We start from the raw sequence: 24,723 nt of genomic DNA, 5'->3' as shown, positions 1-24,723 counted from the left end.
TGTAAGTTTAACAGACGATCATAGATTCAAATCGCTATTATTGGTTTGTATTACAAGGGAGTAAACGCAGTAATTGGAACAGTGATACAAACGCACGTGCAGTAGGTGATGAGCGTTAACTTGGACCAACCCTATTTGTTCTCGGTGTTTCATTTAATGTGCATACCCCCTTGTAATACAAACCAATAATAGCGATTTGAAACTATGATCGTTTGTTAAACAACTTTTATCCTAAGTTGAGTACAATTCTGAGATTTAAATGTTCAATTGGCAAGGTAAAAGCATGAGGATTCGCACTTCTAATTTCACTTTATTTGATTTACGTTTTTGTTTAAAGTGAAATTCATCGGTACGTTTTCACTGCAAACAGACTATACAGAAATAGTTCTGGTTTATTCCACGGGATGGCAGTGTCAGGCTGTCGGGAATTCAATGGCGGTCACTCACCACACTGAAGTGACAAGTCTAAGGCGTATGTAACCCTGTAGCATTGTCCCTTTGTAAATTTGGCCGATGGGATGCCTTATCATTGTAAACAAGCAACTTTAGGAAAGCATATCAAAATAATTCTGTGAAGAGATCTTTAAAGTTTGAAAAGAATATAAGAAAATGTACATAGAAGATATGGTATCGGGAGATTATCCCCCCTTTGTATCGGGTGCCTTGCCTCGCAATAGATCTCAAGTGATAACACAAACTTCACTCCATACTCGTTAATACATTAATATTTCAGTGAGTGAGTTTTACGCCACTTTTAGCAATTTCACAGCAGGAGACACCAGAAATGGGCATGAGGGGAATCGAACCCGAGTCTTCGGCGTCACGAGCGAAGGCTTGAACCACTAGACTACCCCACCGCCCCATTAATATTTCAGCTGTACGGTCGGTTTGTTAATAATCGATACATCATGACATCGATCTCCGGGATGCGACAAGCATGGATCCAACCAGTTTGAACTGGCTAGAAGGTGAGTGAAATAGTATGGTTGTACGCCGCTTTTAGCAATATTCCAGCAATATCACGGCAGGGGACACCAGAAATCGGCGCCACACATTGTACCAATGTGGGGAGTCGAACCTGGGTCCTAGGCGTGATGAGCGAACGTTTGAACCACTAGGCTACCCCACTGACCCCCTTGCTAGAAGGACTACACATGCCGAGTGGTGGACCAAACATTCAATATCACATCCTTGACGGATGCGGCCTCGAATCTGCTGTCCCAGTTTCCCTGTGACTCATCTTCAAAGAAATTAAGTATGATTAAAAGCCTATATTTGAAATTCATAGGAGTACATTTCCTGATATGGAACTTACACGTGGGTGTTTGCTTGTGGCGTAGAGGCCTGGGGACTTCCTCTAACTTGGAGTTGATAAATACCCAGAGTTTACTGATGGAAGAGCCATAATCCACCCAGTAACAAGTGTGGTTGGATGTGAGAGGTGCTGAAACCAATAGCTACAAGGCATTATCTCCACGATCTGTGGCAGCCTAGCTCATTGTCTAGACTGGTTTCAGCTGTTTTCTACAGATCTGTTTTAATCAAAATTCTCAGGGTCAAGAAAATATCATTTCTGACCAAGAAGCGACAAAGGTTCTCACTGACGTAGCTGATCCTAAATGTGCCTGTGGTACCTTGTAGAGGCATCAGTCTGAAGAATACGTTTTTGGTGATCACAGACAATGGCACCATTCCAGGAAGAATTGGAAATGACCCCCAGAGATTCTGCAGTGCTGGAGGTCACAAGTTCTCGTGCCTCCGAATGGTAAGTGTCACGCACTCAATGTATATATCACACAGAGGCTGTCTCTTCAAAGTGTTTACACCAAATCAGTATAGTGTGTCAGAGTGCTGTATCAATGGCATTTTATCTCAGTGGGGTACTAGCGTTGTTAATAGCCGGCGTTTTTCTGGATAAGTACAAGCACGCACGCACATTCATGCACATCGCTACACTGACTGACACAAATAAGTGAGGCTCTCCAAGATCACGTAGATCACAATGCACGTACACAACGTGCATGTCGCTATTTACCCAACGGCATGGTGTTGGACAGATATACTCGGATATTGATTTAAAACAGATATAGATCGTGGCAAGGCGTACAACTTCTACCATTTCTTGGGACATCTGATGTAATCAATAGAGGCGTTTTTTTTGTTTCTCAGACTCCATGCATATATCGCTGTAGCCTACATATATTTTCACAGTGAGTTTATGTAAAACCAGGGATACTCTACAACAGGGATAGGTCACTCGCTTGCTTTCTTTACCATTTGTACTAATTAACGTGTGCCTCGTCATGCTCCAACGCACACAGTGACTTGGTTCGGTCCCAGCGCAACTTCGGCTGCGTTTAACAGTACTTCAGCCAGTGTATTGTATAGGTCGGAATTTTACAATGAATGAATGAATGAATTAAGAGCAAGAATTTTATGTGAATGAATGAAAGAAATTAAGAAAAAGAACAAAAGAAAAAGAACATATGTGAATGAATGAAAGAATAAATGATACACCACGGCCATCCCTCCCCAAACATATTAAAGAACGCAAAACTATCGGTAGAACACATGTTAACATCAGCTGTCCTTTTTTAAAAAAATTACTTTGAGACATTGTTTTACATTAGTAACTAATTCAGATATCTTATTGCATGTGTGGAATGACATGGGCATTGACAGAATGTTAACTGACACTGTCACAGACCCCCTCAAGAACAGAAAGTTTAGAACTATCACAAAGCCTTGCAAACACCTTTCCAGTTTTGTCAAATACTAAGATCAACAAGAAAGAAAGAAGTTTTAGAACTATAACACTCAAGCATCACAAGCACCAATGGCGTATCGGAACAGATCGGCGATATGTCATATTTTTCACACACCTCAAATACACACTAAAAATAAATAAATTAAAACTATCACTATTACTTGCAAAAAACTTTCACCTGATGGTATATTCCCCTCATAAAAATTAAAGGTGTATGTGAAGATGTTTTTGAACACTAACTAGAAACACTCAAACAACGCCCTGTAGTATTTCAATGGCAGATCGGCGATATGTCATATTTTTTACACACCTCAAATACACACTAACAAATTTTTAAATTATAAAACTATTACTATTACTTGCAAACACCTTTCACCTGATGGTATATTCCCCTCATAAAAATTGAAGGTGTATGTGAAAGATGTTTTTGAACACTAACTAGAAACACTCAAACAACGCCCTGTAGTATTTCAATGGCAGATCGGCGATATGTCATATTTTTCACACACCTCAAATACACACTAACAATTTTTTTTAAATTATAAAACTATTACTATTACTTGCAAACACCTTTCACCTGATGGTATATTCCCCTCATAAAAATTGAAGGTGTATGTGAAAGATGTTTTAGAACAATAACTAGAAACACTCAAACAACGCCCTGTAGTATTTCAATGGCAGATCGGCGATATGTCATATTTTTCACACACCTCAAATACACACTAACAATTTTTTAAATTATAAAACTAACTATTACTTGCAAACACCTTTCACCTGATGGTATATTCCCCTCATAAAATTAAAGGTGTATGTGAAAGATGTTTTTGAACACTAACTAGAAACACTCAAACAACGCCCTGTAGTATTTCAATGGCAGATCGGCGATATGTCATATTTTTCACACACCTCAAATACACCCTAACAATTTTTTTTAAATTATAAAACTATTACTATTACTTGCAAACACCTTTCACCTGATGGTATATTCCCCTCATAAAAATTAAAGGTGTATGTGAAAGATGTTTTAGAACAATAACTAGAAACACTCAAACAACGCCCTGTAGTATTTCAATGGCAGATCGGCGATATGTCATATTTTCACACACCTCAAATACACACTAACAATTTTTTAAATTATAAAACTATTACTATTACTTGCAAACACCTTTCACCTGATGGTATATTCCCCTCATAAAAATTGAAGGTGTATGTGAAGATGTTTTAGAACACTAACTAGAAACACTCAAACAATGCCCTGTAGTATTTCAATGGCAGATCGGCGATATGTCATATTTTTTCACACACCTCAAATACACACTAACAATTTTTTTAAATTATAAAACTATTACTATTACTTGCAAACACCTTTCACCTGATGGTATATTCCCCTCATAAAAATTGAAGGTGTATGTGAAGATGTTTTGAACAATAACTAGAAACACTCAAACAACGCCCTGTAGTATTTCAATGGCAGATCGGCGATATGTCATCTTTTTCATACACCTCAAATACACCCTAACAATTTTTTTAAATTATAAAACTATTACTATTACTTGCAAACACCTTTCACCTGATGGTATATTCCCCTCATAAAAATTGAAGGTGTATGTGAAAGATGTTTTTGAACACTAACTAGAAACACTCAAACAACGCCCTGTAGTATTTCAATGGCAGATCGGCGATATGTCATATTTTTCACACACCTCAAATACACACTAACAATTTTTTAAAATTATAAAACTATTACTATTACTTGCAAACACCTTTCACCTGATGGTATATTCCCCTCATAAAAATTGAAGGTGTATGTGAAAGATGTTTTTGAACACTAACTAGAAACACTCAAACAACGCCCTGTAGTATTTCAATGGCAGATCGGCGATATGTCATATTTTTCACACACCTCAAATACACCCTAACAAATTTTTTAGTTATAAAAATATCACTATTACTTGCAAACACCTTTTAACTAAAGGTATATTTCCCTTCTAAAAATTAAACGAATATGTGAAAGAAGTTTTTAGCGATATAGTTTAGTCTTTCTTCGCTGTGTACTGAGAATTGAAGCCAGTGAGCTACAACATGCCGACTTGAAACTTTACTACAAATCTACGGTACTAATACTGACACTAATAACAATTATTTGACTTAAAATGAAGTGACAGAATAGGTGACTTATCTTCTACATGTAGGTTTTCAGTTGTCACAACACTCAACGTATGTAATCAGCGTATGCTAATCACGCTGCCATATTTGACGTGACGAAATAAACCGGGCTCAATCCCTGGTAAAACGTAAAAACTACGAAATCTATCAGACGGTCCTGTAATTGGTTAGCTCAAGGCACTGGTCACGACTGAGACAATTCCAAGAAGCATCTGCATGTGACCTTGTCCGCGATACGCTGTCTGAATGCAGGATTGACCTCAACTTCGGAGCCGTCTCGAAACATATTGTGGATTCGGAGTCAGTGAGTTTAGTTTTACGCCACACTCAGCAATATTCCAACTATATGGTGGCGGTCTGTAAATAATCCTGTCTGGACCAGACTATCCAGTGATCCAACAAATGAGCATCGATCTGCGCAATTGGGAACCGATAACATGCGTCAACCAAGTCAGCGAGCCTGACCACCCGATCCCGTTAGTTGCCTCTTACGACAAGCATACTCGCCTTTTGTGGCAAGCATGGGTTGCTGACGACCTATTCTACCCCGGATCTTCACGGGTCTGTGGATTCGGAAGTTAACTCGTGACCTACTCGTGAACGTACACAACACAGTGTACCACTGGTGGATATATATTATATTGACGTGTATTCACCGTCACCGGAAGTACATCATGGGTTTTCGCCAAATTTGCGGCTCTACGGAATTTACTACGAAGAATGCAAATACGATATTGTCTGATTATTTACAGACCGCCGCCATATAGATGGAATGTTGCTGAGTGAGGCGTAAAACACGCACGCACGCACGCACGCACACAGACACAGAACAAAGTTGATTTTAATGAGTTGAGTTTATGTCGAAATAATGCAGATCTAAAATCTCAGCCGATTACCACTTTGGTGAAACCCTTCAGCATAGGCATGGTGACGAAAACCCTAAAAACATAATTAGGAATAACTTGGGACTCGATACCAAGTTCACAGAATTCTGGCACAACTAAGGGAAGCAACTCTGCCCATAAAATCATGTTACAGTGGACATACTACAGTCCCAATTTCAATTAAGTCGGATTGCCTATGTTTTTCACAAGTCACTGTGCAAGGTTGTGTCTATTTGGGCAGACCAAGAACCTTCGGTCGTGGGTTCGACTCCCGGTACGCCCCGATCATGTATCTAGGTGCGTGTTCACCATACGGGAGCTCTAGGGTTTCACTGAAGTGGAAAGCATCTAAAACGTGCTTCGGACTTTCCTCCAAAATTAAGCTGCTAGTCGACCCGTGAAGATCTTGGTTAGAATTGATCTTCAGTAACCCATGCTTGTCGTAAGAGGCGACTAACAGGATCGGGTGGCCAGCTTCTCTGACTTGGTTGACACATGTCATCGTATCCAGATTCCGTAGATCGATGCTCATGCTGTTGATCACCTGATTGTCCGGTCCGGACTCGATGTTCGCCCCCATATAGCTGGAATATTTCAGAGTGCAGCGTAAAACTAAACTCACTCACTCACTGAGCTGCCAGCCTGTGCTATTACAAAAGTGCTGTTCAAAAAGGTTCCTATCATAAAAACCCAACGACACCACTCACTCCCATTTCACGTCAACCTGTCCGACATTTTACGTCAACCTGTCCGGAATCAGAACCAGTCTTGTTCCCGTGACCAGCTAACGCACCCTCCACTAAGCTAGATCACTCACCACTTAAACTTGTTCTCTCTGTCTATGGGTGGTGGGGGTAGCCTAATGGTTTAAGGGTTCGCTCGCCATCAGGCCCGATTCCCCACATGGGCACAATGTGTCAAGCTAATTGCTGGTGTCCCCCCGGCATGATCTTACTGACATATTGCTAAAGAGGGGTAAAACCACACTCACTCACTCACTCTTTATGTGCAGCCAACCAGACAGAGATGATACATTCGTCACCAACCTGGATGATGAGGATCCGGAAACCAACGATCCGGAAGTTGACGAACCGGACGGGAACCTGGTGAGTACAGGCGCCTCCATATACTCATAGTCATATGTAAAGCAACTAGGTCTTTCAGTCATTTTGCAAGCATATATTTCATGCTATTGTTATAGTCCATAGTGTTGAGTTTAATTCATGGACACTGTGTTGTCCGGACGCGGCTCTGACTGTTTGGAATGTTCCACTTTGGAAATCAGTACCTGATCTTCATCTTCAAGTCATTTAAAACTCCCTCCAAACATGTTATATTCACACAAATTACAAATGTTCCTTCATCAATAGCTAACAGTATATTATGAGTGTTTAAGTCATTTCTGAAGAGTGGGTTTATGATCGTTGTTGGGGCGTGATTATATTCGTTTTTATATTGTTTTTCGGGCTTATGTTGGGGTTGTTTTATTCCATTTTATTTTATTTTCTGTTTACTTGGTTTATTTGGTTTTATTTCGTTTTTTAATTTTTATTTTTTTTAAATATTATTATTATTTGTTTGTTTTTATTAAATCATTCCTTACCTTGGGGGCTCCGTGTAAGAATGTAGGTCCCATACATCTGCGTTTGTGGTAAGGGGCGACTTCATGTATCGGTTCGGTGACTTGGCTGCTTGTGTGCCTGCCTACCGTGGCCCACTATATCAATCACTCGTCAAAAGTGTGCAAAATAGCTTCCAAAGTTTGTTAGCCAATTGGGCTAGCTATGCCTGAAAGTTACTAGACCACACAGACCGCCTCCGTGGTGTAGTGGTTAGAGCGTTCGCCCGGAGAGCGGAAGGTCGCGGGTTCGGTCCCCGACCGCGTCAAAGCGAAAGACCTCAAAATATGGTACTTGTTGGTCCCTGCCTGGCGCTCTGCATTAATGGGTACATCAAGGACTGGTCGGCTCGGAGTCAGTATAATGAGTAGGGTATTCATGCCTCACTGCGGCAAGGTATCTCAGTGAGCTAGCACTATAAAACCAGCTTAAGTCTGGGCTAGTACAAGCAGACGCACATACACACGCATGCACGTCGTCATATGAGCGAAATATTCTCAAGCACGACGTTAAACCCAATTTCACCTACTCACTAGACCACACAAAATTTCACTAACCCGCAATCTGCACGTAGAAACTATGCAAAAGATTACAAAAATAGATGAGAATAAGATATTGTCGGCATGACATTGGTTTCATCTTAAGCTGCTAATATGATGAACATCTTATCAGGTCATAATCTTGCATGATTTAAAATTGTATTAACTTAACAAGTCAGAAAGAGTGATATATTTACAAAATGACACCATGAAAAAGTGACCATAGATATTTACTAGCCCGGCTGGAGTTTTACTAGCCACCGGCCAGCGGGCCAGTGGCTATTTCGCTTACTGCTTGTCCACACTCGTTTATGTACACGCTAACGTCTCATCTGGAATACGTGAAATGCGGTGCCAAACAACAAACAAATGGAAAGAAACAGACAAACGTATCAATCATTTCTAATCAGACTTTTCTAATTGTAGGTTACCAAAGCTGGGCCAGTAAACGAGTTTAGAGTTCGGAGGTCCACCGTCCAGAATATGCTTGACCTAGCTCTCGTTGCTGCCAACATTTCCCAGCTGAGGATTATTCTGACTGTAGGCCCAGGCAATCTGGACTTTTACTACTTAATGCTGTCGTGCGTGTGTCTCTCGCTTGGGTTTCAGGTGCTGTTTGCCATCATTATTTTAATTGTCAAGATCCGGGAAGATAAAATGAAATCAGTGTCGCGTGACCCGGAAGTACAAACGGAATCGAGACGACCGACACGAGACAAAGTGACTGACAGATTGAATTGCCTATCAATGGCACTAGTTTTGTTTGTGCTTCTGTTAAATATGGTCCTCAGTGGGTTCATCACTGTGAGAAAGAATTCACCTGCGGACAAAATTGGTGAAAGTTTTACCGTTGGTTTGTACTGATATGTTGATCAAACTGTACGTTTGAAATGGAAATGAGCTTTTTAACAATCCGATTGATTGTCAATAACATATATTTGAATGATAAAAATCAATATCACCTAATAGAGGAAGAAGTTGTCAAAGAACAGTTATTTAATCCCCATCATATTATATATGAGTAATTCGCTTAATAATATTTACAGATTGGAAGACTGATGTATGTATAAATTTTGTGACGGTACTGGTAGTAGTAGTAGTAGCAGTAGTACTAGTAGTAGTAGTACTTGTTGTACCTCTAGTAGTTGCTGTTTGGTTGGTTGGTTTTTTAACGCTGCACGAAGCAATAATCGAGCTATATGGCGGCGGTCTGTAAATAATCGGTGGAGTCTTGCAGTCTTGCAGTGAGTGTCTGAGGTTAGTTTTACACCGCACTCGAGTCTGGACCAGACAATCTAGTGATCAACATCATGAGCATCAATCTACGCAACTGGGATTCGATGACATGTGTCAACTAAGTCAGCGAGCCTGCCAACCCGTTAGTCGACTCTTACGACAAGCATGGGTTACTGCACATTAATTCTAACCCGGATCTTCGAGGGTGCCTTCTTGCAGGTTAGGAGCGAGTTGTGACGAATGGAACGAAAGATGAGAATTGTCTAACGAGCAGTCAGTTTGGTGGCTGTCTCACAAATATAACTACAAGAAGCGGTAGTAAAATATCATCTGTAATTATTGTGTTACACAAAGAAAGAAATTGGCATCAGGACGAAAGCCAAGTATGTGGTCACAGAGTGTCATAGTCATCCCCAGTGCTAGGAACATTACATACGATATTTTCTCAGGACATTCCCATCGTGGAGTATGTAGCACACAGAAAAACACTGATTTTATCTTGAATATCAGGCAGTGTGGTGTAATTGTATATTTTGATCAACACATCATCTCTTTCATTTCAATTGCAATATAGTCAATGCCAATGTCTCCACAAAAACAGGAATTCTAAAAAGTTATAAGAAATTAGGGACCGTTCATAAATTCTGCGTCACAGCATCCCATGTTCTATTCAAGTAGGCATGGGGCATACATTTGAACAAGATATCTATTACTACAGTCTAAAGGAGAGAGATTTCTAACAATTCTATGCATTCACAGTTCAGCATATTCAGTTATGATGGGGCTCAAAGCAAATCAGTACCAATTGAAAACAAAGCAAAATGCCCGTATGAATACAAATTGACTAGGAAACAAATCCAGGTTTCAAATCGCCCGCCATCTTGGCCGGCTTCGCGTCCACGATCTTCAACAATCAGTGCCACGCCGCAGCAGGCCGCCTCCCTGGCTGCAGCCATTAAGCGCACCAAGTTAATGTGTCTTTACCATGCCACTGGTCTCCTTCAGCTGAACAGAATGTGAACGAGGCCAACAACTACCTCCACAAAAAAACATCAAACAAGCAACAAATGCTTTTTGAATATATGAAAACCCAAACCGGTATAATGAGTGGATAGAAGACCCACCGAATTGAAAGAAAATTGAATGACCATACAATGATTATAATGAAATACGCTGACGGTGTGTCTCCTATTATTGAAATAAGCTTATGTATATGTGTATGTATGAATATTGATTGCAAATGGTGTATGGTTAACCAGATATTTATAAAAATATATTTTTTGTCAAATTGATTATTTGCCGATTTCTGTTGATTATATATCTTGTGTTTATGCATTTATTCTTTGCACCTGGAGTAGTATATTGGATAGTAGTACGTATTACCATATCATGAGTGGAGTAAATAAAACAACCTGAAGTAAATATACAATTAGAAATATATTTTCTGTTCTGCTTTGATGCGACCGTACACAAGAGCAAAACATGTTTTGTTTCCTTCATTGTTTAAGTCAGGACGGCGAATACCGCGAGTGTACAGTTATTCCACCCGATAATAAGTCGCCAAGAAGGAGGTGAGGTGAGGTGAAATTGGGTTTAACGTCGTGCTTGAGAATATTTCGCTCATATGACGACGTGCATGCGTGTGTATGTGTATATTATTATACTGACTCCGAGCCGACCAGTCCTTGTTGTACCCATTAATGCCGAGTGCCAGGCGGGAACCAACAAGTACTATATTGTAACCTATTCTTGTCGTAAGAGGCGACTAACGGGAACGGGTGGTCAGGCCCGCTGACTTGGTTGACACATGTCATGGTACCCCAAATGCGTAGATCGATGCTCATGCCGTCACTGGATTATCTGGTCCAGACTCGATTATTCACTGACCGCCGCTATATAGACGTAATATTGCTGGGTGCGGCGTAAAATTAGCGAGTGAGAGAACCGTCTGAAATGTTTTAACCTGGTTTTGATCAGACACTCAATCACCCAACGCTCAACAAAAAACTGAACAGAACAGAAGTTTATTCTCATAAAAATCACACAAAATGATATAGAGAACATACAGTGAGATTTAAAAAAGACACAAACATTCTTGTACAAATTTTGCTAATTTTAGTATAATTGGATTATAATTGGCACAGTTCGTGATGCATAAGATGGACAAATTTGGCAACAGTTGGATTTGAGTAGTAATATTCACGTAGATAGGTTTGACGGTGAGAAGAGAGTAATGGACAGCGAAGTAGAAAGTGGAATTCGTCACAGACATCTAAATTACATAATGTACAGCTTCTATACCCTTAATACATATATATCCATTTATCCAACTTCAATTGGAAATCTGTGATTACATAGGCGGATCCACAAGGGATGGTGCAGGGGTGCGCACCCCCACCCCCCTTTTGCCCTGAAAGTTTATTACATGACCATTGAAACTCGGGTGAAAATGAAATGTGCACCCTCCTTTTCTCAACATTGTGCACACCCCATTTCTCAATGTATATCAGTTTGATAGAAACAATAAATTGAAAAGGAGTCTCAGTAAGATTGGAGGTAAAGAACCTGGGGAAATCTAGACTTGCTTCATTTTGGGCCTCAGCATTGCATGCAGGAAGCCGGTTGGTCAGGAGGGACTGTGAGACGGATAGCCAGCCTTTGGATGATTTGGTTATAAATAGTACACTATTCCGATAGAAACAAAACAAGCATATGCATTAATCACAATTTGTATCGCTTAACCAAGTTCGGGGTGGTTTTATACTCTTATATCTTGTTAAAAGACAACAGGTTTTGTCTGCCAAATCAAGAAGCTACCAAAAAAGCTTCTAATCTAATTATATGGTCTCTGTTGCTAAACGCTAAACTATTATTCAGTACACTGAATAATTTACGCGTGATCACATGTTTACGTCAACTCGTAATAATCAGAAAGCCGCGACGAGATCGTTATATTGTTCAAACAATTCGTCCCCACTCGCCATTTTCCGTAACCTGCAAGGAGACATTCGTTGCCAGTATAGCTCCTGTCCGTACACACATTCATCACCACTCGTCCCTTTCCGTAACCTCGCTATTCGGCATGTCCCGGAATAACACGAGTTGGACACGAATGGAGTGGGTCGCGATGCATCATTGTCTCACAGGTATATCATTGTCTCACAAATATAACATTGTCTCACAAGCACATCATTGTCTCACAAACACTTCATTGTCTCTCAAACACATCAGTGTCTCACAAATATAACATTGTCTCACAAGCACATCATTGTCTCACAAACACTTCATTGTCTCTCAAACACATCAGTGTCTCACAGATATATGTCATTGTCTCACAAACACTTCATTGTCTCTCAAACACATCAGTGTCTCACAGATATATCATTGTCTCACAAACACTTCATTGTCTCACAAATATATCATTGTCTCACAAACACTTCATTGTCTCTCAAACACATCAGTGTCTCACAGATATGTCATTGTCTTAGAAACACATGATTGTCTCACAAACACATCATTGTCTCACAGGTATATCATTGTCTCACAAACACATCATTGTCTCACAAACACTTCATTGTCTCACAAATATACCACTGTCTCAGAAACACTTCATTGTCTCACAAACACTTCATTGTCTCACAAATATACCACTGTCTCAGAAACACTTCAGTGTCTCATAAATATATCATTGTCTCACAAACACATCATTGTTTCCCAAACAATTTTTTTTACAGAGGGTATTCCTGCATCACCAAGTCTAAAGTACAGAATCTACATCGAGGCTAAGGCACAACAGGGTAGTGCTACTCCACCAAGACAAAAAGCACAAATGATGTGAAACGTATCTATTGTCAACACCCTCTCTGTCAACATGCATCACTGTACACATTTTCTTGTGTATACAGCATAACACTTTGTCTCTCATCAACCATGGCATCTGCAGACTGATGGGTAATAACACCGACATAAGTGATACACACAACACAGTGAAGGTTCGTCATTATACTTCTCCTCCCATCAAGTTTGCCAGAAAGGGCAAGGGAAATCTTTCCCAAATGGGGGTGGTAATCAGCAATTCTGCAGATATGAATGCCAGCTGCGGAACCACACCTCCATGCTCCTGTATGTGATTTTGCTATTGACTGGCACAGAATTCCCAAGTGTCACATAATGTTGTCACTCACATTATTAAATTTGATTGATCTGTGTTTAAATCACTACGTTAAAAGAGAGTTATTAGTAATTTGTTATTTCATAAGTACATTTATGTTTTCAATCACTTATTTTGTTATAAAATTATATATACTGATATACATTCTGGTTCTGTGGTTCTTTTATGAGTGTTTATATTTCCCTTACAAAACATGCCAGGGCGGTGGGGTAGCCTAATGGTTAAAGCGTTAGTTCGTCACGCCGAAGACCCACGTTCGAATCCCCACATGGGTACAACGTGTGAAGCCCATTTCTGGTGTCCCCCGCCGTGATGTTGCGGGAATATTGCTAAAAGCGGCGTAAAACCAAACTCAGTCAGTCAGTTAGTCAGTACAAGACATGCCCATCATGCTGTCATTACCATCCTTCTAACGTGACTACAAGAGAACTACAGTATTGAATGAGTATGGTTTTAAGCTGCATTTTGCATTTTTACAGCAATGGGGACATCAGAAATGGGCTTGACACATTGTACCTATGTGGGGAATCAAACCTGGGTCTTCAGTATGACAAGCGGACACTTCAACCACTAGGCTACCCCACCACTCCAGTACTGAGTCTGCATATTAGACATTATATAGCAAAAGTGTGATTTTAATTAAATAAATAGAAATACTGACTGCTCAAAAGTTGATCAATTTAGATACCATATATATGCAGTTATAGGTCATTCAATAAATTACTTTACTTATTATTATGATATTGTGCAATGCAGGTTATATATACACTATATATTGGTAAAATATAAATGTATATGAAAGTTCATAATGATTGTTGAATGGTGTAACCTTGTTCATTCTCAACTTAAAAATTGACCCACTTTGTTCAGGAAATGGGGTGTGAATATATGATGTCACTTCCGGAATGGAAGTAACTGCTTGGCTTTTACAAGGAAGCAATAACAACAGTAACCTGAATAAATCCTTTGGTCTTCCCTCACATGGCCCTTTCAGAGAATTCATACAAGTGTCCCAAAGGTCAAGTAGTGCGCTGTGTCATAAGCACGTTAAGTTTATTGAATTTATTCGGATAACGCATTCATAGTGTTACGGTTAAAGGTCACATGCAACCGAAAAATCAAACATAATTAAAACACAATTATCACTTATTCATGACACATAATATACATTGCTGATTATGAAAAAACATATAAACAAAATTATAAGCATACAATCGCAAATCAAAAGTGCAATATGTTGTAGGTGGGTTTACTTCCCTAGAAACAAAGCAGCCGCGATACCGAACCCAGTCAGAGCCGGTGGGTGTGCACTCAAGTGTAACGGCTGGTTCATTTGCCGATTCCCTCACGGCTCATTGTGTGTGTATATATAGAGATGTTGGGTTTTGTAAATGCATGCTCATTTTTGGTGTATAACATTTGGCAATCAACAGGCATCATAACATGTCATGTGTTCAAGTATCACACCTGCATGTCTGTGTAATTACATAATGAGACCGTACACGGGCCATAAATCAATGTGTTTTGTTTATGGTGTATAGTCTGATAGGTTTTAAGTTCAAATTGCATGTGGTCAATGATCGAAGTTGTGTATTGAATATTGTCATTAGCAGATGGGTAGACAGATAGGTGTCAATAAAACACACTGAGTTTTGTCTGTGACGACATATCCATATCACAGTTAGAAATTCTGTCAACGCTAAATAATGACATTGCTTTTAAGTATCGAACTGAGAAAGTGACTCGGTAAGAAGAACATGTGGTGAAATAGACAAATGAAATTATATGAACAGTTAAATCGGTAATCTACCGTAATAAGATATAAAAACCTCGCGCCTGTGAAATATCAACAAAGCATTAGGAAAATAGCTCACACCAAAGCCTTCACCGAGTATTCCCCCGGACAACCCGCTTCCAAACTGCTCGAACTTATTTCACTGCACATGTGCTAGGAGCGCAGCCCAGCTGTTGAAACCACTTCAGTTCCCCCAAGCACTGAGGGAAAATTAGTGATCGTTTGAACCATGATTTCGCATGTTCTTTTTCATCGCGTTATTTTTCAACATTATAAGTTGAATTTGCATATTTGATGATTTGTTTCCGTAAGTCCACACCGAAAGGTATCAGAATCTTCAAAGTTGTGTTTTAAGTTGCATGTGACCTTTAAATAATTGTCGTGACAAAAGGTTTAAGAGTCCCCTTTGAACCAGCAAAATATAACACAGACAAGTCTAAAATATTCAATAATATATTGAACAAACAATAAGCAAGCTACAATGAATCACAATACATTTCTAGTTCAAAGTAATGGGTCACAAATATGAGTCACCTGAGTCTTGGCGTCACTGGGGCTGGTAACGCTAAAAACTTCCATCAAGGTATATGCTGTCACTGACGGGGTCTTTTATAAAGACCTAAGACCCCGTCAGTGACAGCATATCTATGATAACGGACCCTAGCGTTACTACAACCTGTGCTTGGCATTTACAATGAGAGCAGATATTCTTATTGAAGGTAGTTACAATGGGAGCATTCTGGCTCGCACAGATGATTGCAGACAGACGACGACGGTAGGCAGGTGACGGCAGAAAGATGTACACAAATCCAGGGATATGAAAAGACCCGTGTAATTCCGTGTGTGATTCCCCGTCTCGCACAACACAACAACCAGTCTTTATGTATATTGACGAAGAGACGAACATTCTTTGAGAACTTTCGCGAAACATGTTGAACGTACGACCGGTCAAAACAGAAATAAAGCCAAGGGAGGCAACTGTGGAGCGCTACCTCAAAAGGCCTACCACTAAACAAATACTATACCATTGACCATTCCTGATGCAAGATGTGAGGCGCAACCCATACTCAAAACTTTAAACATTGTGACCAAAAATACCTATCACTTAATCAATGATTTTACAAATTACAAAAAAAACCCACTCTCATAACAATAGGCACTTGCGGGCAGTTAGGTAGCCAGGTGGTTAAAGCGTTCGTTCATCACGCTGAAAACCCTGGTTCGATTCTCCACATGGAGAAAGCAGCCTAAAATTAAACCCACTCACTCATAGGCACTTTAGATTAAAGAGACGTTGTGTTTAACCTGTGATACGATAGTAATTTTTATGTGTTTAGACCCTTAACGTATTAACCTAGAACACACCAAATTAATGTCCTACGTTTGGTATTTAAGGACACTCTTAACATGTTAAGATCATGTATTAGCCTACATTCTAAACACTTCCTGCATAATTTTCTCATTCCATTGAACATGGTAAAACCCGACCACACTTTTTGGTTTATTTCGTGTATATTTTTTAACTGGACCGCGTTTAAGCGCAAATGAGGTGAGGTGAGGTGAAATTGGGTTGACGTCGTGCTTGAGAATATATAGCTCATATGACGACGTGCATGCGTGTGTATGTGTATGTGTATGTATGTGTCGCAGTGAAGCATGAATACCCCACTCAGACATATGATACTGTACCCATTAATGCCGAGCGCCAGGCAGGGACCAACAAGTACCACATTTTAACGTCTTTTGGTATGACGCGGTCGGGGATCGAACCCGCAACCTTCCGCTCCCCGGGCGGACGCTCTAACCACTACACCACGGAGGCGGTCCTTAAGCGCAAACGAACAAATAGCTGAAAGAATTGTCAACTCCTCCGTAAAACACATCAGGCCTATGTATCTTGGGTATGCGTTAAGACAAAGGGCTTGTGTTAAGTCAAAATTATTTCTGAAATATTCTTTGACCGAGGTACTTGAAGTCATACGCGCTTTCTGATTCTTTTGTTTAATTTTGCACGCAACGTTCTGTTCCATAACGGAATGTCGTCAGCCGAGTGACGGAAAATAGCGAGTGGTGACGAATGCATCTACAATAGTGAGCGAGTTCACTTTTACGCCGCACTCAGCAATACTCCAGCTATACGGCGGCGGTCTGTAAATAATCGAGTCTCGATCATACAATCAACTGATCAACAGCATGAGCATCGAACTATGCAATTGGGATACGATGACATGTGTCAACCAAGTTAGCGAGCTTTACCACCCAATCCCGTTAGTCGCCTCTTACGACAAGCATGGGTTACTGAAGACCAATTCTAACCCGGATCTTCTTGGGTCCATCCACAATAGACGTTGTAAGAAGTTACACATTGCAGGACCCGTTGTTGGATTGGAATAACACCCTCAGACATCCAATGCAGTCGTGGTTGATTCCACGGGATGGCAGTGTCAGGCTGTCGGGAATTCAGTGGCGGTCACACACCACACTGAAGTGACAAGTCTAAGGCGTATGTAACCCTGTAGCATTGTCCCTTTGTAAATTTGGCCAATGGGATGCCTTATCATTGTAAACAAGCTACTTTACTATATCAAAATTATTCTGTGAAAAGATCTTAAAAGTTTTAAAATGCGAGTATAAGAAAATATACACAGAAAATGTGGTATCGTGAGATTTGTATCGGGTGCGTTGCCTCGCAGTAGCTAGCAAGTGGACGCCATGAGGTGTCATGTCATTTCTTATGATAACACAAACTCACTCCATACTCGTTAATACAATAATATTTCAGTGAGTGATTTTTACGCCACTTTTAGCACTATTCCAGCAATTTCACAGCGGGGCAAACCAGAAATGGACTTCACACGCTGTACCCATGAGGGGAATCGAACCCGAGTCTTCGGCGTCACGAACGAACGCTTGAACCACTAGACTACACCACCGCCCCATTAATATTGAGGTGTACGATCGTTTTGTTAATAATCGACACATCATGACATAGATCTCTGGGATGCCATGACATCACGCCTCACACGACAAGTATGGATCCAACCAGTTTTAACTGGCTAGAAGGTGAGTGAATTAGTATGGTTGTACGCCACTTTTAGCAATATTCCAGTAATATTACGGCAGGGGACACCAGAAATGGGCGCCACACATTGTACCAATGTAAGGAGTCGAACCTGGGTCCTAGGCGTGAAGAGCGAACGTTTGAACCACGATGCTACCCCACCGATCCCCTGGCTAGAAGGACTACACATGCCGAGTGGTGAACTAAACATTCTATGTCACATCCTTGACGGATGCGGTCTCGAATCTGCTGTCCCAGTTTCCCTGTGACTCATCTTCAAAGAAATTAAGTATGCTTAGACGTCTATATTTGAAATTCATAGGAGTAATATTTCCTTATATGTAACTTACACGTGGGTGTTGGCTAGTGGCGTAGAGGCCTGGGGACTTCCTCTAACTTGGAGTTGATAAATACCCAGAGTTTACTGATGGAAGAGCCATAATCCACCCAGCAACAAGTGTGGTTGGATGTGAGTGGTGCTGAAACCAATAGCTACAAGGCACCATCTCCACGATCTGTGGCAGCCTAGCTCATCGTCAAGACTGGTTTCAGCTGTTTTCTACAGATCTGATTTAATCAAAATTCTCAGGGTCAAGAAAATATCAGTTCTGACCAAGAAGCGACAAAAAGTTCCACGTAGCTGATCCTAAATGTGCCTGTGGTACCTTGTAGAGGCGTCAGTCTGAAGAATACGTTTTTGGTGATCACAGACAATGGCACCATCCCAGGAAGAATTGGAAATGACCCCCAAAGATTCTGCAGTGCTGGAGGTCGCAAGTCCTCGTGCCTCCGAATGGTAAGTGTCACGCACTCACTGTATATATCACCCAGAGGCTGTCTCTTCAAAGTGTTTGTTCCAAGTCAGTATAGTGTGTCAGAGTGCTGTATCAATGGCATTGTATCTCTGTGGGGTACTAGCGTTATTAATAGCCGGCGCTTTTCTTAATAAGTACAAGCACGCATGCACGCACATTCATGCACATCGTTACACTGACTGACAAATAAATGAGGGTCTCCCAGATCATGTAGATCACAATGCACGTACACAACGTGCATGTCGCTATACACCCAACGGCATGGTGATGGACAGAGGTATACTCGGATATTGACTTTAAACAGATATGAAATCGTGGCAAGGCGTACAATTTCTGCTCTTTCTGGGAACATCTGTAGTCTACATATACTTTCACAGTGAGTTTATGTAAAACGTAATTAAGCGTGCCTAGTACCGAAATCTGTCAGACGTAATTGGTTAGTTCAAGGCTCTCGAGTGAAATCAAAGTCTAGACAATTCCAAGAAGCATCTGCACGTGGCCTTGTCCGCGATACATGCCTGTCTGTATGCAGGATTGACCTCAACTTCCGGTAGCCGTCTCGAAACATATTGTGGATTTGGAAGTTAACTCTTGACCTACTTGTGAACGTAGACAGTGTACCACTGGTGGATATATAGTATATGGACGTGTATTCACCTTCACCGGAAGTACATCATTGGTTTTCGCCAAATTTGTGGCTCACGCACACACACACACACACACACACACACACAGAGAGAACAAAGTTGATTTTAGTGAGTTGAGTTTATGTCACTTTAGTGAAACGCTTCAGCACAGGCATGGTGACGAAAACCCTTAAAAACATAATCAGGACTCAATACCAAGATCACAGAATTCTGGCACAACTAAGGGAAGAAACTCTGTCCATAAAATCATGTTACAGTGGACATACTACAGTCCCCGTTTAAATTAAGTGCCTGTTTTTCACAAGTCACTGTGCAAGGTTGTGTCCCTTCGGACAGACCAAGAACCTTCAGTCATGGGTTCGACTCCCGGTACGCTCCGATCATGTATCTAGGTGCGTATTTACCATACGGGGGCTTTAGGGTTTCACTGAAGTGGTAAGCATCTAATGCGTGCTTCGGGCTTTCCTCCCACATGAAGCTGCTAGTCGACCCGTGAAGATCTTGGTTAAAATTGATCTTCAGTAACCCATGCTTGCCGTAAGAGGCGACTAACAGGATCGGGTGGTCAAGCTCACTGACTTGGTTGACATATGTCATCGTATCCCGATTCCGTAGATCGATGCTCATGCTGTTGATCACCTGATTGTCCGGTCCGGACTCGATCTTCGCCGCCATTTAGCTGAAATATTTCTGGGTGCAGCGTAAAACTAAACTCACTCACTCACTGAGCTGCCATCCTGTGCTATTACAAAAGTGCTGTTCAAAAAGGCTCCTATCATAAAACCCAACGACACCACTCACTCCCATTTCACGCCAACCTGTCCGCCATTTCACGCCAACCTGTCCGCCATTTAACGTCAACATGCCAGCCATTTCACGCCAACCTGTCCGACATTTCACGTCAACCTGTTCCGAAATCAGAACCAGTCTTGTTCCCGTGACCAGCTAACGCACCATCCACTAAGCTAGATCACTCACCACTTAAACTTGTTCTCTCTGTCTTTGGGTGGTGGGGGTAGCCTAATGGTTTAAGGGTTCGCTCGCCATCAGGCCCGATTCCCCACATGGGCACAATGTGTCAAGCTAATTTCTGGTGTCCCCCGGGGTCAAAACCACACTCACTCACTCACTCTTTATGTGCAGCCAACCAGAAAGAGATGATACATCATTCACCATCCAGGATGACGAGGATCCGGAAGCCGACGAACCGGACGGGAACCTGGTGAGTACATGCGTCTTCATATACTCATAGTCATATATAAAGCAACTAGGTCTTTCAGTCATTTTTCAAGAACATGTATATATTTCATGCGGCTCTGACTGTTTGGAATGTTCCACTTTGGAAATCAGTACCTGATTTTTCGGGACTTAAAGTATACCGGTAAAAACGACAAACACGAAACTTTCTTGCAGAGAAACAGTCACCGTTCATCGTCGAGTCATTTAAAACTCCCTCTACACAATGTTCCTTCATTTATAGCTGGGGCCGAGGGGGTACCCTAATGGTTAAAGCGTTGGCTCGTCACGCCGAAGACCCGGGTTCGAATCCCCACATGGGCACAATGTGTGAAGCCCATTTCTGGTGTCCCCCACCGTGATGTTGCTGGAATATTGCTAAAAGCTGCGTAAAACCAAACTCAGTCAGTCATTTATAGCTAACCGTATATTATGAGTGTTTAAGTCATTTCTGAAGACTGGGTTTATGATCGCTGTTGGGGCGTGATTATATTCGTTTTTATATTGTTTTTTCGGGCTTATGTTGGGGTCGTTTTATTCCATTTTATTTTATTTTCAGTTCGCTTGGTTTATTTGGTTTTACTTCTTTTTTTAAATTATTTTTTTTTAAATTATTATTATTTATTTGTTTTTATTAAATCATTCCTTACCTTGGGGGCTCTGTGTAAGAATATAGGTCCCATACATCTGCGTTTGTGGTAAAGGGCGAATTCATGTATCGGTTCGGTGACTTTGCTGATTGTGTGCCTGCCTACCGCGGCCCACTATATCAATCACTCGTCCACAATGTGCGAAATAGCTTCCAAAGTTTGCTAGACAATCCGGCTAGCTGTGCTTGAAAGCTACTAGACCACACAGACCGCCTCCGTGGTGTAGTGGTTAGAGCTTCCGCCCGGAGAGCGAAAGGTCGCGGGTTCGATCCCCGACCGCGTCAAAACCAAAAGGACGTTAAAATATGGTACTTGTTGGTCCCTGCCTGGCGCTCTGCGTTAATGGGTACATTAAGGACTGGTCGACTCGGAGTCAGTATAATGAGTGGGGTATTTTTGCCTCACTGCGGCATGGTATCTCAATGGGCTAGCGCTATAAAACCAGCTTAAGTCTGGGCTAGTACAAGCAGGCGCACATACACATACACGTCGTCATATGAGCGAAATATTCTCAAGCACGACGTTAAACCCAATTTCACCTCACCTCACTAGACCACACAAAATTTCACTAACCCGCAGTATGAACGTAGAAACTATGCAAAAGATTACAAAAATAGATGAGAATAAGATATTGTCGGCATGACATGGGTTTCATCTTAAGCTGCTAATATGATGAACATCTTATCAGGTCATAACCTTGCATGATTTAAAAGTGTATTAACTTAACAAGTCAGAAAGAGTGATATATTTACAAAATGACACCATGAAAAAGTGACCATAAATATTTACTGGCCCGACTGGCGTTTTACTAGCCACTGGCCCGCTGGCCAGTGGCTATTTCGCTTACTGCTTTTCCACACTCGTTTATGTACACGCTAACGTCTCATCTGGAATACGTGAAATGCGGTGCCAAACAACAAACAAATGGAAAGAAACAGACAAAGGTATCAATCATTTCTAATCAGACTTTTCTAATTGTAGGTTACCAAAGCTGGGCCAGTAAACGAGTTTGGAGTTCGGAGGACCACCGTCCAGAATATGCTTGACCTAGCTCTCGTTGCTGCCAACATTTCCCAGCTGAGGATTATTCTGACTGTAGGCCCAGGCTATCTGGACTTTTACTACTTAATGCTGTCGTGCGTGTGTCTCTCGCTTGGTTGTCAGGTGCTGTTTGCCCTCATTATCTTAATTGTCAAGATCCGGGAAAATGAAATGGATTCAGTGTCACGTGACCCGGAAGTACAAACGGAATCGATACGACAGACACGAGACAGAGTGGCTGACAGATTGAATTACCTATCAATGGCACTAGTTTTGTTTGTGCTTCTGTTAAATATGGTTATCAGTGGGTTCGTCACTGTGAGAAAGAATTCACCTGCGGACAAAATTATTGAAGGTTTTACCGCTGGTTTGTACTGATATGTTGATCAAACTGTACGCTTGAAATGGAACAATTCAACAATTTCAACAATCCGATTGATTGTCAATAACATATATTTGAATGATAAAAGTCAATATCACCTAATAGAGGAAGAAGTTGTCAAAGAACTGTTATTTAATTCCCATCATATTATATATGAGTAATTTGATTATTAATATTTACAGATTGGAAGACTGATGTATATATAAATTTTGTGACGGTACTGGTGGTAGTAGTAGTAGTAGTAGTAGTAGTAGTACTTGTTGTAGCTCTAGTAGTTGCTGTTTGGATGTTTGTTTTTTTAACGGTGCGAGAAGCAATAATCCAGCTATATGGCGGCGGTCTGTAAATAATCGGTGGAAGAAGAACATAAACTTAATTTTATATTTATGGACACACACACACACACACACACACACACACACACACACACACACCTTCAGTGAACAAACTCTCTTATAAATGGATTCCCCTCTACTTCAGTGGACACCACCTCCCCTCAGTGAACACCCCCTACTTCAGTGGACACCACCTCCCCTCAGTGAACACCCCCTCCTTTCAGTAGAGACCACCTTCCATCAGCGAACACCCCCTCCTTTCAGTAGACACCACCTCCCATCAGTGAACACCCCTTCCTTTCAGTAGACACCACCTCCAATCAGTGAACACCCCTTCCTTTCAGTAGACACCACCTCCCCTCAGTGAACACCCCCTACTTCAGTGGACACCACCTCCCCTCAGTGAACACCCCCTCCTTTCAGTAGACACCACCTCCCATCAGTGAACACTCTTGCAGTGAGTGTCTGAGGTTAGTTTTACGCCGCACTCTGCAATATTCCAGCAGCGGTCTGTTAAGACCAGACAATCTAGTGATCGACATCATGAGCATCAATGTACGCAACTGGGATACGATGACATGTGTCAACTAAGTCAGCGAGCCTGACCACCCGATCCCGTTAGTCGACTCTTACGACAAGCATGGGTTACTACACATTAATTCTAACCCGGATCTTCGAGGGTGCCTTCTTGCAGGTTAGGAGCGAGGTGTGACGAATGGAACGAAAGATGAGAATTGTCTAACGAGTGGCTGTCTCACAAATATAACTACAAGAAGCGGTAGTAAAATACCATCTGTAATTAATGTGTTACACAAAGGACGAAATTGGCATCAGGACGAAAGCCAAGTGCGTGGTCACAGAGTGTCATAGTCATCCCCAGTGCTAGGAACATTACATACTATTGATATTTTCTCATGACATTCGCATCGTGTAGCACAGAAGAATACTGATTTTATCTTAATATCAGGCAGTGTGGTGTAATTGTTTATTTTGATCAACACATCATCTCTTTCATTTCAATTGCAATATAGTCAATGCCAATGTCTCTACAAAAACAGGAATTCTAAAAAGTTATAAGAAATTAGGGACCGTTCATAATTTATGGGGTGGGTGGGGGGTGCTTGATGATTTTTATGGAGAAGCAAAGCGAACGACACTCCCACCCCCACCTACATGTCGCACAAAATCAATGACACCTTCCCCCGTCTTTCCTTCTATTTTAGCATATATATTTTTTTATTTTTATGTGCAATATTGATGACCCACCCTCCCTTCCTCCAGGGGAGGGTTGGTAAAATGGGTAAACCCATCATCATCCCCAACCCCGAACCTTAGCCATGAATTACGAACGGCTCCTTATTTCAAATTCCAAGATGAGG

At 41.2% G+C, this 24,723-nt stretch overlaps 2 protein-coding genes across 2 annotated transcripts; both read left to right on the top strand.

Moving 5' to 3' along the window:
* The first annotated feature begins 1,162 nt into the window (after positions 1 to 1,162).
* Positions 1,163 to 9,306, top strand: LOC124266224 (ninjurin-1-like). Its single transcript, XM_046701037.1, has 3 exons — positions 1,163 to 1,765; positions 6,830 to 6,923; positions 8,402 to 9,306. Exons 1-3 carry the CDS (start codon positions 1,683 to 1,685, stop codon positions 8,837 to 8,839), a joined length of 615 nt encoding a protein of 204 aa, XP_046556993.1. The 5' UTR covers positions 1,163 to 1,682; the 3' UTR covers positions 8,840 to 9,306.
* A 9,199-nt stretch (positions 9,307 to 18,505) lies between these two features.
* Positions 18,506 to 23,119, top strand: LOC124266225 (ninjurin-1-like). The gene is made up of 3 exons (XM_046701038.1): positions 18,506 to 19,034; positions 20,844 to 20,922; positions 22,568 to 23,119. Exons 1-3 carry the CDS (start codon positions 18,952 to 18,954, stop codon positions 23,003 to 23,005), a joined length of 600 nt encoding a protein of 199 aa, XP_046556994.1. The 5' UTR covers positions 18,506 to 18,951; the 3' UTR covers positions 23,006 to 23,119.
* The last annotated feature ends 1,604 nt before the right edge of the window (positions 23,120 to 24,723 follow it).

Source organism: Haliotis rubra, unplaced genomic scaffold (assembly GCF_003918875.1).
Source record: "Haliotis rubra isolate DU_JTF1 unplaced genomic scaffold, ASM391887v1 Scf124, whole genome shotgun sequence".
Taxonomy (NCBI): Eukaryota; Metazoa; Mollusca; class Gastropoda; order Lepetellida; family Haliotidae; genus Haliotis; species Haliotis rubra.
Note: the sequence above shows the minus strand (reverse complement) of the source record. Positions and strands in the feature narration are given on the sequence as shown.